We start from the raw sequence: 15,890 nt of genomic DNA on the forward strand, positions 1-15,890 counted from the left end.
GGAGGCGCTGCAAAAGTACATCCAGGGCAGAGACGGGAAGGAGAGCGGCCGGACACAGACGTGCTCCGCAACCGTGGCGACCACCTCCCCATCTGTGCCTGCTCCGGCACCAGCGGCCCATCTTCCAGGTGCGTGCATGCAGGCGGGTGTGGGGGGATGACCGAGTCATTGAGTGCCTTTGAATGTGACTCCTTTCTGGTGTCTGAAGTTGCTCCTTGTTTCCATACGCAGGTGTCACCAGCCATTGGAGTTCCACAGCCAGCAGGCACGCACAGGAGCCTTCCGATGCCGAGCTGCTGGCTGTGTCCATGGAACCGGACACTGAAGATGAGTTGTCCTGCTGAATGGACTGAGTGAACTACACAAGTATAAAATAGAAGGTCTGTTTTGTTGTGATGCATTGTAACACAGCTATAACTTTTTCACCCTGCACGGTCATTAATTCATTCTGCACTTAATCATTAAATCACTAAATGCATGTTTAGTGGTGCTGTTCTGTTTGCTGGCTAAAATTCATCTTCATTTCATCTGCTTATTTCATTAACATAGCTGCACATAATGACATAGATTTGCTTGACTCTGCTGTTGTCGTTGAGGGGTGGGTTGGAGTGAATCGCGCTTCAGTAGCACTCGATGCTTTTAGGCTTCAGTAGCTTTAGATACTTTCAGCTTCTTGGCTGTGTCAGTCGTCCCCAAAGGCTGATGTACACCCATGTTGTGACGTTAAGTGACATGTTTTGCCCTTTTCTAAGCTCATTAATGTGTTGTTCCAGCTTCCTCTTCCTCTGCTCCGGAGGTCCCTGCCCCACCCCAGCACTCCCTGCCGACGGCTGAACCAGAAAAGCAGCCTTCGCAAACGCAGCCAGTGCCCACTGCTGAGATGAGCAGCACCAGCCCCCCTCTGGTGCTTTTGTGGTAGGTTGAGGAAAACACCAAGCCCATGTTCACGATGCATCTGTTTGTTCGTTTAAGATGACCAGTGGGTCAGCCGGACGCTCTTCACCAGAGTGCAGTCTGGGAGGCCGGCACTGACCAAGAATCTGCGTCTGTGGTGGTCTCCTCCCGGACCCCGGCTGGTTTACCTGCAACCTCCGTCTTCGCCCGACGCTTTCTTCCACAGCGGACTGTTCCTGTGGATGCCGTACCGCATGTGGCCATTCAAGCTGCTGTGTGCGTAGCCCGAGTGCCGTCGGCTGGGCCGTAAGTCGACGGCCTGTGGGCTGTACAAGACCGTCCGGAGGGTTGTACAGGCTTCTGTGCGTCAGGCTCAAGAAGCTTCTGGCCCCGGGCACTGACCCCAGCACCATCGCCCGCCAGCTGCCCCCGATGGTGCCGCTGCCCACTCCAAAACGGCTGCTGCAAGGAGCAAATAGGATGTGGAGAAGGGGCACGAGAAAACATAAGATTTAATGAACATACAGTGATGACACATCTAACACCACACAACACCTTTCAAACACCAACAACATGTACTACAACACAAGAGACATACACACACAAGACGATCACACATAATACAGAACAGGTGGACGACATTTATTGTTCATCAAATAAATAATATCAATCAAAATAACAAGTGCATCTTTTGTAAGCATGTGTCTAATTACCAGCAAGTCGCAAACATGCTCATTCACTTTATTAAAGAACAAAGCAGTTTAAATAGGCGTCCATTCACTTTGTGCAACAGAATGCAGAATAAACTGCTGCCATTCACTTTGTGAAGTACAAAGCAGAATAAATGAGATGTAAAATACTGTAGAAATCAGAGCTCATTCACATTGTGAAGTATAATATAGTATTAAACAGCTCATTCACTTTGTGAAGTATAATATAGTATTAAACAGCTCATTCACATTGTGAAGTATAATATAGTATTAAACAGCTCATTCACATTGTGAAATATAATATAGTATTAAACAGCTCATTCACTTTGTGAAGTATAATACAGTATTAAACAGCTCATTTACTTTGTGAAGTATAATATAGTATTAAACAGCTCATTCACTTTGTGAAGTATAATATAGTATTAAACAGCTCATTCACATTGTGAAGTATAATATAGTATTAAACAGCTCATTCACATTGTGAAGTATAATATAGTATTAAACAGCTCATTCACTTTGTGAAGTATAATATAGTATTAAACAGCTCATTCACTTTGTGAAGTATAATATAGTATTAAACAGCTCATTCACTTTGTGAAGTATAAGATAGTATTAAACAGCTCATTCACATTGTGAAGTATAATATAGTATTAAACAGCTCATTCACTTTGTGAAGTATAATATAGTATTAAACAGCTCATTCACATTGTGAAGTATAATATAGTATTAAACAGCTCATTCACTTTGTGAAGTATAATATAGTATTAAACAGCTCATTCACTTTGTGAAGTATAATATAGTATTAAACAGCTCATTCACTTTGTGAAGTATAATATAGTATTAAACAGCTCATTCACTTTGTGAAGTATAATATAGTATTAAACAGCTCATTCACATTGTGAAGTATAATATAGTATTAAACAGCTCATTCACTTTGTGAAGTATAATACAGTATTAAACAGCTCATTCACATTGTGAAGTATAATATAGTATTAAACAGCTCATTCACTTTGTGAAGTATAATATAGTATTAAACAGCTCATTCACTTTGTGAAGTATAATACAGTATTAAACAGCTCATTCACTTTGTGAAGTATAATATAGTATTAAACAGCTCATTCACTTTGTGAAGTATAATATAGTATTAAACAGCTCATTCACTTTGTGAAGTATAATATAGTATTAAACAGCTCATTCACTTTGTGAAGTATAATATAGTATTAAACAGCTCATTCACATTGTGAAGTATAATATAGTATTAAACAGCTCATTCACTTTGTGAAGTATAATACAGTATTAAACAGCTCATTCACATTGTGAAGTATAATATAGTATTAAACAGCTCATTCACTTTGTGAAGTATAATATAGTATTAAACAGCTCATTCACTTTGTGAAGTATAATACAGTATTAAACAGCTCATTCACATTGTGAAGTATAATAGTATTAAACAGCTCATTCACTTTGTGAAGTATAATACAGTATTAAACAGCTCATTCACTTTGTGAAGTATAATATAGTATTAAACAGCTCATTCACTTTGTGAAGTATAATATAGTATTAATCAGAGCTCATTCACTTTGTGAAGTATAATATAGTATTAAACAGCTCATTCACTTTGTGAAGTATAATACAGTATTAAACAGCTCATTCACATTGTGAAGTATAATAGTATTAAACAGCTCATTCACTTTGTGAAGTATAATACAGTATTAAACAGCTCATTCACTTTGTGAAGTATAATACAGTATTAAACAGCTCATTCACATTGTGAAGTATAATAGTATTAAACAGCTCATTCACTTTGTGAAGTATAATACAGTATTAAACAGCTCATTCACTTTGTGAAGTATAATACAGTATTAAACAGCTCATTCACATTGTGAAGTATAATAGTATTAAACAGCTCATTCACTTTGTGAAGTATAATATAGTATTAAACAGCTCATTCACTTTGTGAAGTATAATACAGTATTAAACAGCTCATTCACTTTGTGAAGTATAATAGTATTAAACAGCTCATTCACTTTGTGAAGTATAATATAGTATTAAACAGCTCGTTCACATTGTGATGTATAATTCAGTATTAATCAGAGCTTATTCACAACACAGAACAAATACTTACAGGAATAAATATGAAACTATATACCATGAGGTGAGTGGGGTGGTCAGCAGATCACTGACCCTGTCCAGCATCTCCTCTCTTCATCTCCTCCATCCACTGCTCCACGGTCTTCCCCACTGCTGTGGTCAAACTCCTTGGTCTTGGGCTGGCCACACTGTTGGCAGTCATGGTGCTCATGCTTGCACCACTTAGCAGGGACGACCTGTCCATCAGCAGTGGTGGTGGTGGTCACCTCAGCCTCTGCCTTTCTTGTATTCACTACAGGGCACTTGGTCTTCTGGACCAGGGCTCGCCACGGTCTCACCGGGAGGAAGAGGCTGGCCTCGGACACGCCGAGAAGCCTGCCCAGACGCATCCGGCTGGATGTTCAAATCAAAGGCAGGGTGCCTGTGAGTCGGATGCTCCGGGGGCTTACTTACAAAATGCAGCACCGCCTGTTAGCCTGTATCACAGTGTCAATAAGATCCGGTAAACTCACCACTGGGTCAGTGTCTACTAATTCTACAAAAGCTGAATACGGGTCTGGGCCATGAGACCAAGGCTGCCCAGGACTACACCCCTGATGACACCGTAGTCCCTCATGATGGCAGCCCACATGTTCACCCTGATGCCAGCGATGGTCTGACCGGCCGGGTGAAGCCGACAAAGCACCAGGCGAACGGCCTCGACAAGGCGGCTGATGCTGGGCTACTGAACAGAACCACTGTCTTGTCCAAGGAAGCAGCTGTGAAGATACAAAAGGACAGAGGCAGACAGCATCAGTTCATGACGCAGCTACAAGTCAAACTATAGGGCTAAAAGGAAACATTGGATTACTGAGACTTACCACCACTGTGAGACTGTGTTCCAGCAACACCAGAGGTCTTAGAGTGGCTGCTTGTAAACCTGTGATGTGGCGGGTAAACAACACCGCCCTCGTCACTCGGGCAGTTTTTCTGTCCACCCTCTGCTGTGTCACAAAGGCCTGGTGACGCAGCTCCACCAGACTGTTGGCAGGTTGACTACGTGATGGTAGCCCTACATGAAAAGGCCCTACAGCTGGTGACTGTCCGTGGTGACACCTGCCGCGAACTCTCTCATGAAGTGCCACATGTCCAGCCTGCGACCAGCTGATCCATTCGTGGAACAGGCCGCTGCCTTGATCTTGCCCACGCTGGACCAGCGGTCACAGTCCACGTACAGGAGACAGGCACGCGCAAAACACACACACATCCAACAGACAGACACGTGCCTAACACACAAACAATACAACAGACAGACACACAAAACAAACACGCAATACAACAGACAGGCACATTCAAAACACAGACATCCAACACACGTGCAGAACACACACACATCCAACAGACAAGCACGTGCAAAACACACAAACACACACACACACACACACACACAACAGACAGGCACGTGCAAAACACACAAACACACACACACACACAACAGACAGGCATGTGCACAACACACACATCCAACAGACAGGCATGTGCAAAACACACACACACACACACACACAAAAGACAGGCACACAAAACACACACACACACATAAAAGACAGGCACACAAAACACACACACAATGCAACAGACAGACAAGCACAAAACACACACATCCAACAAACAGGCACGCATAAAACACACACACACACACACACACACACACACACATACAACTGACCGACATGTGCAAAACATACACACAAACAAAACTGGCAGGCACATTCAAAACAAACACATCCAACAGACACACACACAAAACACACATACAATACAACAAACAGGCACGCGCAAAATACACAATCATACAACACAGGCACGCGCAAATCACACACACACACACTACAAACAGGAACGTGCAACACACACACACACACACACACAATATGACAGACAGGCATGTGCAAAACACACACACACACACAACAGACAGGCATGCGCAGAACACACACACACACACACACTACAGACAAGCACACGCAAAACACACACACACACAACAGACAGGCACACGCAAAACACACACACACACACAACAGACAGGCACACGCAAAACACACACAATATAACAGACAGGCACGTGCAAAACACATATCCAACAGACAGGCATGTGCAAAACACACAAACACACACACACACACAAACACAAAAGACAAGCACGTGTAAAACACACACACACACAAACACAACAGACAAGCACGTGTAAAACACACACACACACAAAACAGACAGGCACACGCAAAACCCACACATCCAACAGACAGGCATGTGCAAAACACACACATGCAACAGACACACAAAACATGCACATTCAACAGATAGACACACAAATCCAACAGACAGGCATGCGCAAAACACACACACACACACACACACACACACACACACACAAAACAAACCGACATGTGGAAAACACACAAACACACACACAACAGACAGGCATGTGCAAAACACACAAACACACAACACACACGTGCAAAACACACACACAGACTGACACGTGCCAAACACACAAACAATACAACACACAGACACACAAAACAAACATGCAATACAACAGACAGGCACATTCAAAACACAGACATCCAACAGACAGACACGTGCAGAACACACACAGATAAAACAGACAAGCACGTGCAAAACACACACACAACAAACAGGCACGTGCAAAACACACAAACACACACACACAGACACACACACAAACAGACAGATACATGCAAAACAAACAAACACACACACACACACACACACACACACAACAGGCAGGCACACACTCACACACACTTACACACACACTCACACACACACACACACACACAACCATTTCAATACACACACACAACAAACAGGCACGTGCAAAACACACAAACACACACACAGACACACAAACACACACAACAAACAGGCGCATGCAAAACACACACAAACACAGTTCAAACAGGAATGTGCAACACACACATAATATAACAGACAGGCATGTGCAAAACACACAAACACACACACACACACACAACAGACAGGCATGTGCACAGCACACACATCCAACAGACAGGCACGTGCAAAACCCACACAAACACAGTTCAAACAGGAATGTGCAACACACACACATAATATAACAGACAGGCATGTGCACAGCACACACATCTAACAGAAAGGCACGGGCAAAACACAAACACACACACACACACAACCGACAGACACGTGCAGAACACACACAGATAAAACAGACAAGCACATGCAAAACACACACACACAAACACACACACAAACAGACAGATACATGCAAAACAAACAAACACACACACACACACACACAACAGGCAGGCACACACTCACACACACTTACACACACAACCATTTCAATACACACACACAACAAACAGGCACGTGCAAAACACACAAACACACACACACAGACACACACACAACAAACAGGCGCATGCAAAACACACACAAACACACACACACACACACACACACACACATCCAACAAACAGACATGTGCAAAACACACACATGCAACAGACACACAAAACATGCACATTCAACAGATAGACACACACATCGAACAGACAGGCACGCGCAAAACACACAGACACACACACAACAAACAGGCACGCGCAAGACACACACACACAACAGACAGGCACTTGCAAAACACACACACACACACACACACACTACAGACAGGCACATGCAAAACACACACAATACAACAGACAGACACGTGCAAAACACACACACAATACAACAGACAGACACACAAAACAAACATGCAATACAATAGACAGACGCACAAAACAAACACGCAATACAACAGACAGGCACATCCAAAACACACACGAACACACACACACACACACACAATACAACAGACAGACGTGCAAAACATACACATCCAGCCTGACGACCAGCTGGTCCACTCGTGGAACAGGCTGCTGCCTTGATCTTGCACACGCTGGACCAGCGGTCACGGTCCACGTACAGGAGACAGGCACGCGCAAAACACACACACATCCAACAGACACGTGCAGAACACACACAGATAAAACAGACAAGCACGTGCAAAACACACACACACATCCAACAGACAAGCACGTGCAAAACACACACACACAACAGACAGGCACACAAAACACACACACAATGCAACAGACAGACAAGCACAAAACACACACATCCAACAGACAGACACGCATAAAACACACACACACACACACACACACACACACACACAACACAACTGACCGATATGTGCAAAACATACACACAAACAAAACTGGAAGGCACATTCAAAACAAACACATCCAACAGACACACACAATCATACAACATGCGCAAAACACACAATCATACAACAGACAGGCAAGTGCAAATCACACACACACACACACATAACAGGCAGGCACTCGAAAAACAGACACAAACAGACAACAGACAAGCACGTGCAAAACACACACAGACCCATACACACAACAGACAGGCACGCGCAAAACACACACACACAACAGACAGGCACGCACAAAACACACACAGACCCATACACACAACAGACAGGCATGTGTAAAACACACACACAACAAACTGACATGTACAAAACACACACTCACACACACTTACACACACAACCATTTCACTACGAGTTATACTGTGTATGACTATTTATGTGACAAATAAACCAAACTTGAAACTTGAAACACACACAACAAACAGGCAAGTGCAAAACAAACACACACACACACACACACACACACACAACAGACAGGCACACTACAAACAGGCATGTGCAAAACACACACATACACACAATATAACAGACAGGCATTTGCAAAACACACACACATCCAACAGACACACACAGAACACGCACATCCAACAAAAAGGTAAACGCAAAACACACACGCACAAACAACAGACAGACACGTGCAAAACAAACACACACAATACAACAGACAGACACACAAAACACACACATCCAACAGACAGGCACGCATAAAACACAGACACACACACACACACACACATACAACTGACAGACACGTGCCAAACACACACACACAACAGACAGGCACGCATAAAACACAGACACACACACACAGACACACACACATACAACTGACCGACATGTGCAAAACACACACACAAACAAAACTGGCAGGCACATTCAAAACAAACACATCCAACAGACACACACACACAAAACACACAAACACAATACAACAAACAGGCACGCGCAAAACACACAATCACACAACAGACAGGCATGTGCAAATCACACACACACACACACACACACACACACACATAACAGGCAGGCACTCGAAAAACACACACAAACAGACAACAGACAAGCACGCGCAAAACACAGAACAGACAAGCACCCGCAAAACACACACATACACACACACACTACAAACAGGCACGTGCAAAACACACACACACACACACACACAAACAACAGACAGACACTTGCAAAACACACACACACAATACAACAGACACACACACAAAACACACACACAATACAACAAACAGGCTCGCGCAAAACACACAATCATACAACAGACAGGCACGTGCAAATCACACACACACACATAACAGGCAGGCACTCGAAAAACACACACAAACAGACAACAGACAAGCACGCGCAAAACACACACACAGAACAGACAAGCACCCGCAAAACACACACATACACAGACACACTACAAACAGGCACGTGCAAAACACACACACACACACACACACACACACGCACAAACAACAGACAGACACGTGCAAAACACACACACACAAACACACACGCACACACACACAACAGACAGGCACACTACAAACAGGCATGTGCAAAACACAAACATACACACAATATAACAGACACGCATGTGCAAAACACACAAACACACACACATCCAACAGATAGGTACGCATAAAACACACACACACATCCAACAAACAGACATGTTCAAAACACACACATGCAACAGACACACAAGACATGCACATTCAACAGATAGACACACACATCCAACAGACAGGCATGTGCAAAACACACACATGCAACAGACACACAAAACATGCACATTCAACAGATAGACACACACATCCAACAGACAGGCATGTGCAAAACACACACAATACAAGAGACAGCCACGCGCAAAACACACAGAGACACACACACACACACACACACACACACAACAAACAGGCACGTGCAAAACACACACACACACACACACACACACACACACACACACACACACACACACTACAAACAGGAACGTGCAACACACATACACACACACACAATATAACAGACAGGCATGTGCAAAACACACATCCAACAGAAAGGAATGTGCAAAACACACACACACACACACACACACACAACAGACAGGCACACGCAAAACACACAATATAACAGACAGGCATGTGAAAAACACACATCCAACAGACAGGCACGTGCAAAACACACACACACACACACACACACATCCAACAGACAGGCACATACAAAACACACATCCAACAGACAGGCATGTCCAAAACACACACACACACACACACACACGCGTGCACACACAACAGACAGGCACGCGCAAAACACACAATCATACAACAGACAGGCACGTGCAAATCACACACACACACCCATAACAGGCAGGCATCGCAAAACACACACAAACACACACACACTACAAACAGGAACGTGCAAAACATACACACACACACACACAACACACACACAACAAACTGACATGTGCAAAACACACACACACACACACACACACTACAAACAGGCACGTGTAAAACACACACACACACACAACAAACTGACATGTGCAAAACACACAAACAATACAACAGAAAGACACACAAAACAAACACGCAATACAACAGACAGGCACATTCAAAACACACACATCCAACAGACACACACGTGCAGAACACACATAGATAAAACAGACAAGCACGTGCAAAACACACACACACACACACACACACACAACAGACAGGCACACAATACAAGAAACAGCCACGTGCAAAACACACACAGACACACACACACACACACACACACAACAAACAGGCACGCGCAAAACACACACACACACACACACACAACAAACAGGCACGCGCAAAACACACACACACACACAACAAACAGGCACATGCAAAACACACACACACACAAACACACACACACACACACACAACAAACAGGCACGTGCAACACACACACACATAATATAACAGACAGGCATGTGAAAAACACACATCCAACAGACAGGCATGTGCAAAACACACAAACACACACACACACACACACACAACAGACAGGCATGTGCACAGCACACACATCTAACAGACAGGCACGCACAAACCACACACACACACACAACAGACAGACACGTGCAGAACACACACAGATAAAAAAGACAAGCACATGCAAAACACACACAAACACACACACAAACAGACAGATACATGCAAAACAAACACACACACACACACACACACACACACACACAACAGGCAGGCACGCGCAAAACACACACACACACACACACACACACACAACAAACAGGCACATGCAAAACACACACACATACAAACACACACACACACACACAACAAACAGGCACGCGCAAAACACACACACACACACACACACACAGTTCAAAGAGGAACGTGCAACACACACACACACATAATATAACAGACAGGCATGTGCAAAATACACATCCAACAGACAGGCATGTGCAAAACACACAAACACACACACACACACACACACACACAACAGACAGGCATGTGCACAGCACACACATCTAACAGACAGGCACGCGCAAACCACACACACACACACACACACAACAGACAGACACGTGCAGAACACACACAGATAAAAGAGACAAGCACATGCAAAACACACACACACAAACACACACACAAACAGACAGATACATGCAAAACAAACACACACACACACAACAGGCAGGAACGCGCAAAACACACACTCACACACACTTACACACACAACCATTTCAATACGAGTTATACTGTGTATGACTATGTATAAGACAAATAAACCAAACTCGAAACTTGAAACACACACAACAAACAGGCACATGCAAAACACACACAAACACACACACACTACAGACAGGCACATGCAAAACACACACAATACAACAGACAGACACGTGCAAAACACACACACAATACAACAGACAGACACACAAAACAAACATGCAATACAATAGACAGACGCACAAAACAAACACGCAATACAACAGACAGGCACATCCAAAACACACACGAACACACACACACACACACACAATACAACAGACAGACGTGCAAAACATACACATCCAGCCTGACGACCAGCTGGTCCACTCGTGGAACAGGCTGCTGCCTTGATCTTGCACACGCTGGACCAGCGGTCACGGTCCACGTACAGGAGACAGGCACGCGCAAAACACACACACATCCAACAGACACGTGCAGAACACACACAGATAAAACAGACAAGCACGTGCAAAACACACACACACATCCAACAGACAAGCACGTGCAAAACACACACACACAACAGACAGGCACACAAAACACACACACAATGCAACAGACAGACAAGCACAAAACACACACATCCAACAGACAGACACGCATAAAACACACACACACACACACACACACACACACACACAACACAACTGACCGATATGTGCAAAACATACACACAAACAAAACTGGAAGGCACATTCAAAACAAACACATCCAACAGACACACACAATCATACAACATGCGCAAAACACACAATCATACAACAGACAGGCAAGTGCAAATCACACACACACACACACATAACAGGCAGGCACTCGAAAAACAGACACAAACAGACAACAGACAAGCACGTGCAAAACACACACAGACCCATACACACAACAGACAGGCACGCGCAAAACACACACACACAACAGACAGGCACGCACAAAACACACACAGACCCATACACACAACAGACAGGCATGTGTAAAACACACACACAACAAACTGACATGTACAAAACACACACTCACACACACTTACACACACAACCATTTCACTACGAGTTATACTGTGTATGACTATTTATGTGACAAATAAACCAAACTTGAAACTTGAAACACACACAACAAACAGGCAAGTGCAAAACAAACACACACACACACACACACACACACACAACAGACAGGCACACTACAAACAGGCATGTGCAAAACACACACATACACACAATATAACAGACAGGCATTTGCAAAACACACACACATCCAACAGACACACACAGAACACGCACATCCAACAAAAAGGTAAACGCAAAACACACACGCACAAACAACAGACAGACACGTGCAAAACAAACACACACAATACAACAGACAGACACACAAAACACACACATCCAACAGACAGGCACGCATAAAACACAGACACACACACACACACACACATACAACTGACAGACACGTGCCAAACACACACACACAACAGACAGGCACGCATAAAACACAGACACACACACACAGACACACACACATACAACTGACCGACATGTGCAAAACACACACACAAACAAAACTGGCAGGCACATTCAAAACAAACACATCCAACAGACACACACACACAAAACACACAAACACAATACAACAAACAGGCACGCGCAAAACACACAATCACACAACAGACAGGCATGTGCAAATCACACACACACACACACACACACACACACACATAACAGGCAGGCACTCGAAAAACACACACAAACAGACAACAGACAAGCACGCGCAAAACACAGAACAGACAAGCACCCGCAAAACACACACATACACACACACACTACAAACAGGCACGTGCAAAACACACACACACACACACACACAAACAACAGACAGACACTTGCAAAACACACACACACAATACAACAGACACACACACAAAACACACACACAATACAACAAACAGGCTCGCGCAAAACACACAATCATACAACAGACAGGCACGTGCAAATCACACACACACACATAACAGGCAGGCACTCGAAAAACACACACAAACAGACAACAGACAAGCACGCGCAAAACACACACACAGAACAGACAAGCACCCGCAAAACACACACATACACAGACACACTACAAACAGGCACGTGCAAAACACACACACACACACACACACACACACGCACAAACAACAGACAGACACGTGCAAAACACACACACACAAACACACACGCACACACACACAACAGACAGGCACACTACAAACAGGCATGTGCAAAACACAAACATACACACAATATAACAGACACGCATGTGCAAAACACACAAACACACACACATCCAACAGATAGGTACGCATAAAACACACACACACATCCAACAAACAGACATGTTCAAAACACACACATGCAACAGACACACAAGACATGCACATTCAACAGATAGACACACACATCCAACAGACAGGCATGTGCAAAACACACACATGCAACAGACACACAAAACATGCACATTCAACAGATAGACACACACATCCAACAGACAGGCATGTGCAAAACACACACAATACAAGAGACAGCCACGCGCAAAACACACAGAGACACACACACACACACACACACACACACAACAAACAGGCACGTGCAAAACACACACACACACACACACACACACACACACACACACACACACACTACAAACAGGAACGTGCAACACACATACACACACACACAATATAACAGACAGGCATGTGCAAAACACACATCCAACAGAAAGGAATGTGCAAAACACACACACACACACACACACACACAACAGACAGGCACACGCAAAACACACAATATAACAGACAGGCATGTGAAAAACACACATCCAACAGACAGGCACGTGCAAAACACACACACACACACACACACACATCCAACAGACAGGCACATACAAAACACACATCCAACAGACAGGCATGTCCAAAACACACACACACACACACACACACGCGTGCACACACAACAGACAGGCACGCGCAAAACACACAATCATACAACAGACAGGCACGTGCAAATCACACACACACACCCATAACAGGCAGGCATCGCAAAACACACACAAACACACACACACTACAAACAGGAACGTGCAAAACATACACACACACACACACAACACACACACAACAAACTGACATGTGCAAAACACACACACACACACACACACACTACAAACAGGCACGTGTAAAACACACACACACACACAACAAACTGACATGTGCAAAACACACAAACAATACAACAGAAAGACACACAAAACAAACACGCAATACAACAGACAGGCACATTCAAAACACACACATCCAACAGACACACACGTGCAGAACACACATAGATAAAACAGACAAGCACGTGCAAAACACACACACACACACACACACACACAACAGACAGGCACACAATACAAGAAACAGCCACGTGCAAAACACACACAGACACACACACACACACACACACACAACAAACAGGCACGCGCAAAACACACACACACACACACACACAACAAACAGGCACGCGCAAAACACACACACACACACAACAAACAGGCACATGCAAAACACACACACACACAAACACACACACACACACACACAACAAACAGGCACGTGCAACACACACACACATAATATAACAGACAGGCATGTGAAAAACACACATCCAACAGACAGGCATGTGCAAAACACACACACACACACAAATAACAGGCAGGCACTCGTAAAACACACACAAACACACAATAGACAAAACACACACACACAACAGACAGGCACGCACAAAACACACACAGACCCATACACACAACAGACAGGCACGCGCAAAACACACACATAAACACACACACTACAAACAGGCACGTGTAAAACACACACACACACACACACACACAACACACACACAACAAACTGACATGTGCAAAACACACACACACACACACACACACTACAAACAGGCACGTGTAAAACACACACACACACACACAACAAACTGACATGTGCAAAACACACACATACAGACTGACACGTGCCAAACACACAAACAATACAACAGAAAGACACACAAAACAAAC

General features: G+C 44.1%; 1 protein-coding gene across 1 annotated transcript; it reads right to left on the reverse strand.

The window, feature by feature from the left end:
* Window positions 1-767: 767 nt before the first annotated feature.
* Window positions 768-11,318, reverse strand: LOC145658715 (uncharacterized). The gene is made up of 4 exons (XM_081717402.1): window positions 4,556-11,318; window positions 4,208-4,453; window positions 3,789-4,088; window positions 768-1,356 (listed from the first exon to the last, which is right to left on the reverse strand). Exons 3-4 carry the CDS (start codon window positions 4,082-4,084, stop codon window positions 945-947), a joined length of 708 nt encoding a protein of 235 aa, XP_081573528.1. The 5' UTR covers window positions 4,085-4,088; window positions 4,208-4,453; window positions 4,556-11,318; the 3' UTR covers window positions 768-944.
* Window positions 11,319-15,890: the final 4,572 nt, after the last annotated feature.

Source organism: Electrophorus electricus, chromosome 1, assembly GCF_041902795.1.
Source record: "Electrophorus electricus isolate QZ-2024a chromosome 1, ASM4190279v1, whole genome shotgun sequence".
Taxonomy (NCBI): domain Eukaryota; kingdom Metazoa; phylum Chordata; class Actinopteri; order Gymnotiformes; family Gymnotidae; genus Electrophorus; species Electrophorus electricus.

What these genes read in the sequence shown, in the direction of transcription:
- LOC145658715 (XM_081717402.1), bottom strand. Translation starts at nt 4,084, where the DNA reads ATGCGTCTGGGCAGGCTTCTCGGCGTGTCCGAGGCCAGCCTCTTCCTC. An exon ending in GAGAGGAGATGCTGGACAGG is followed by an intron (nt 1,357 to 3,788) that starts GTCAGTGATCTG and finishes TGCTCCTTGCAG; the next exon opens with CAGCCGTTTTGGAGTGGGCA.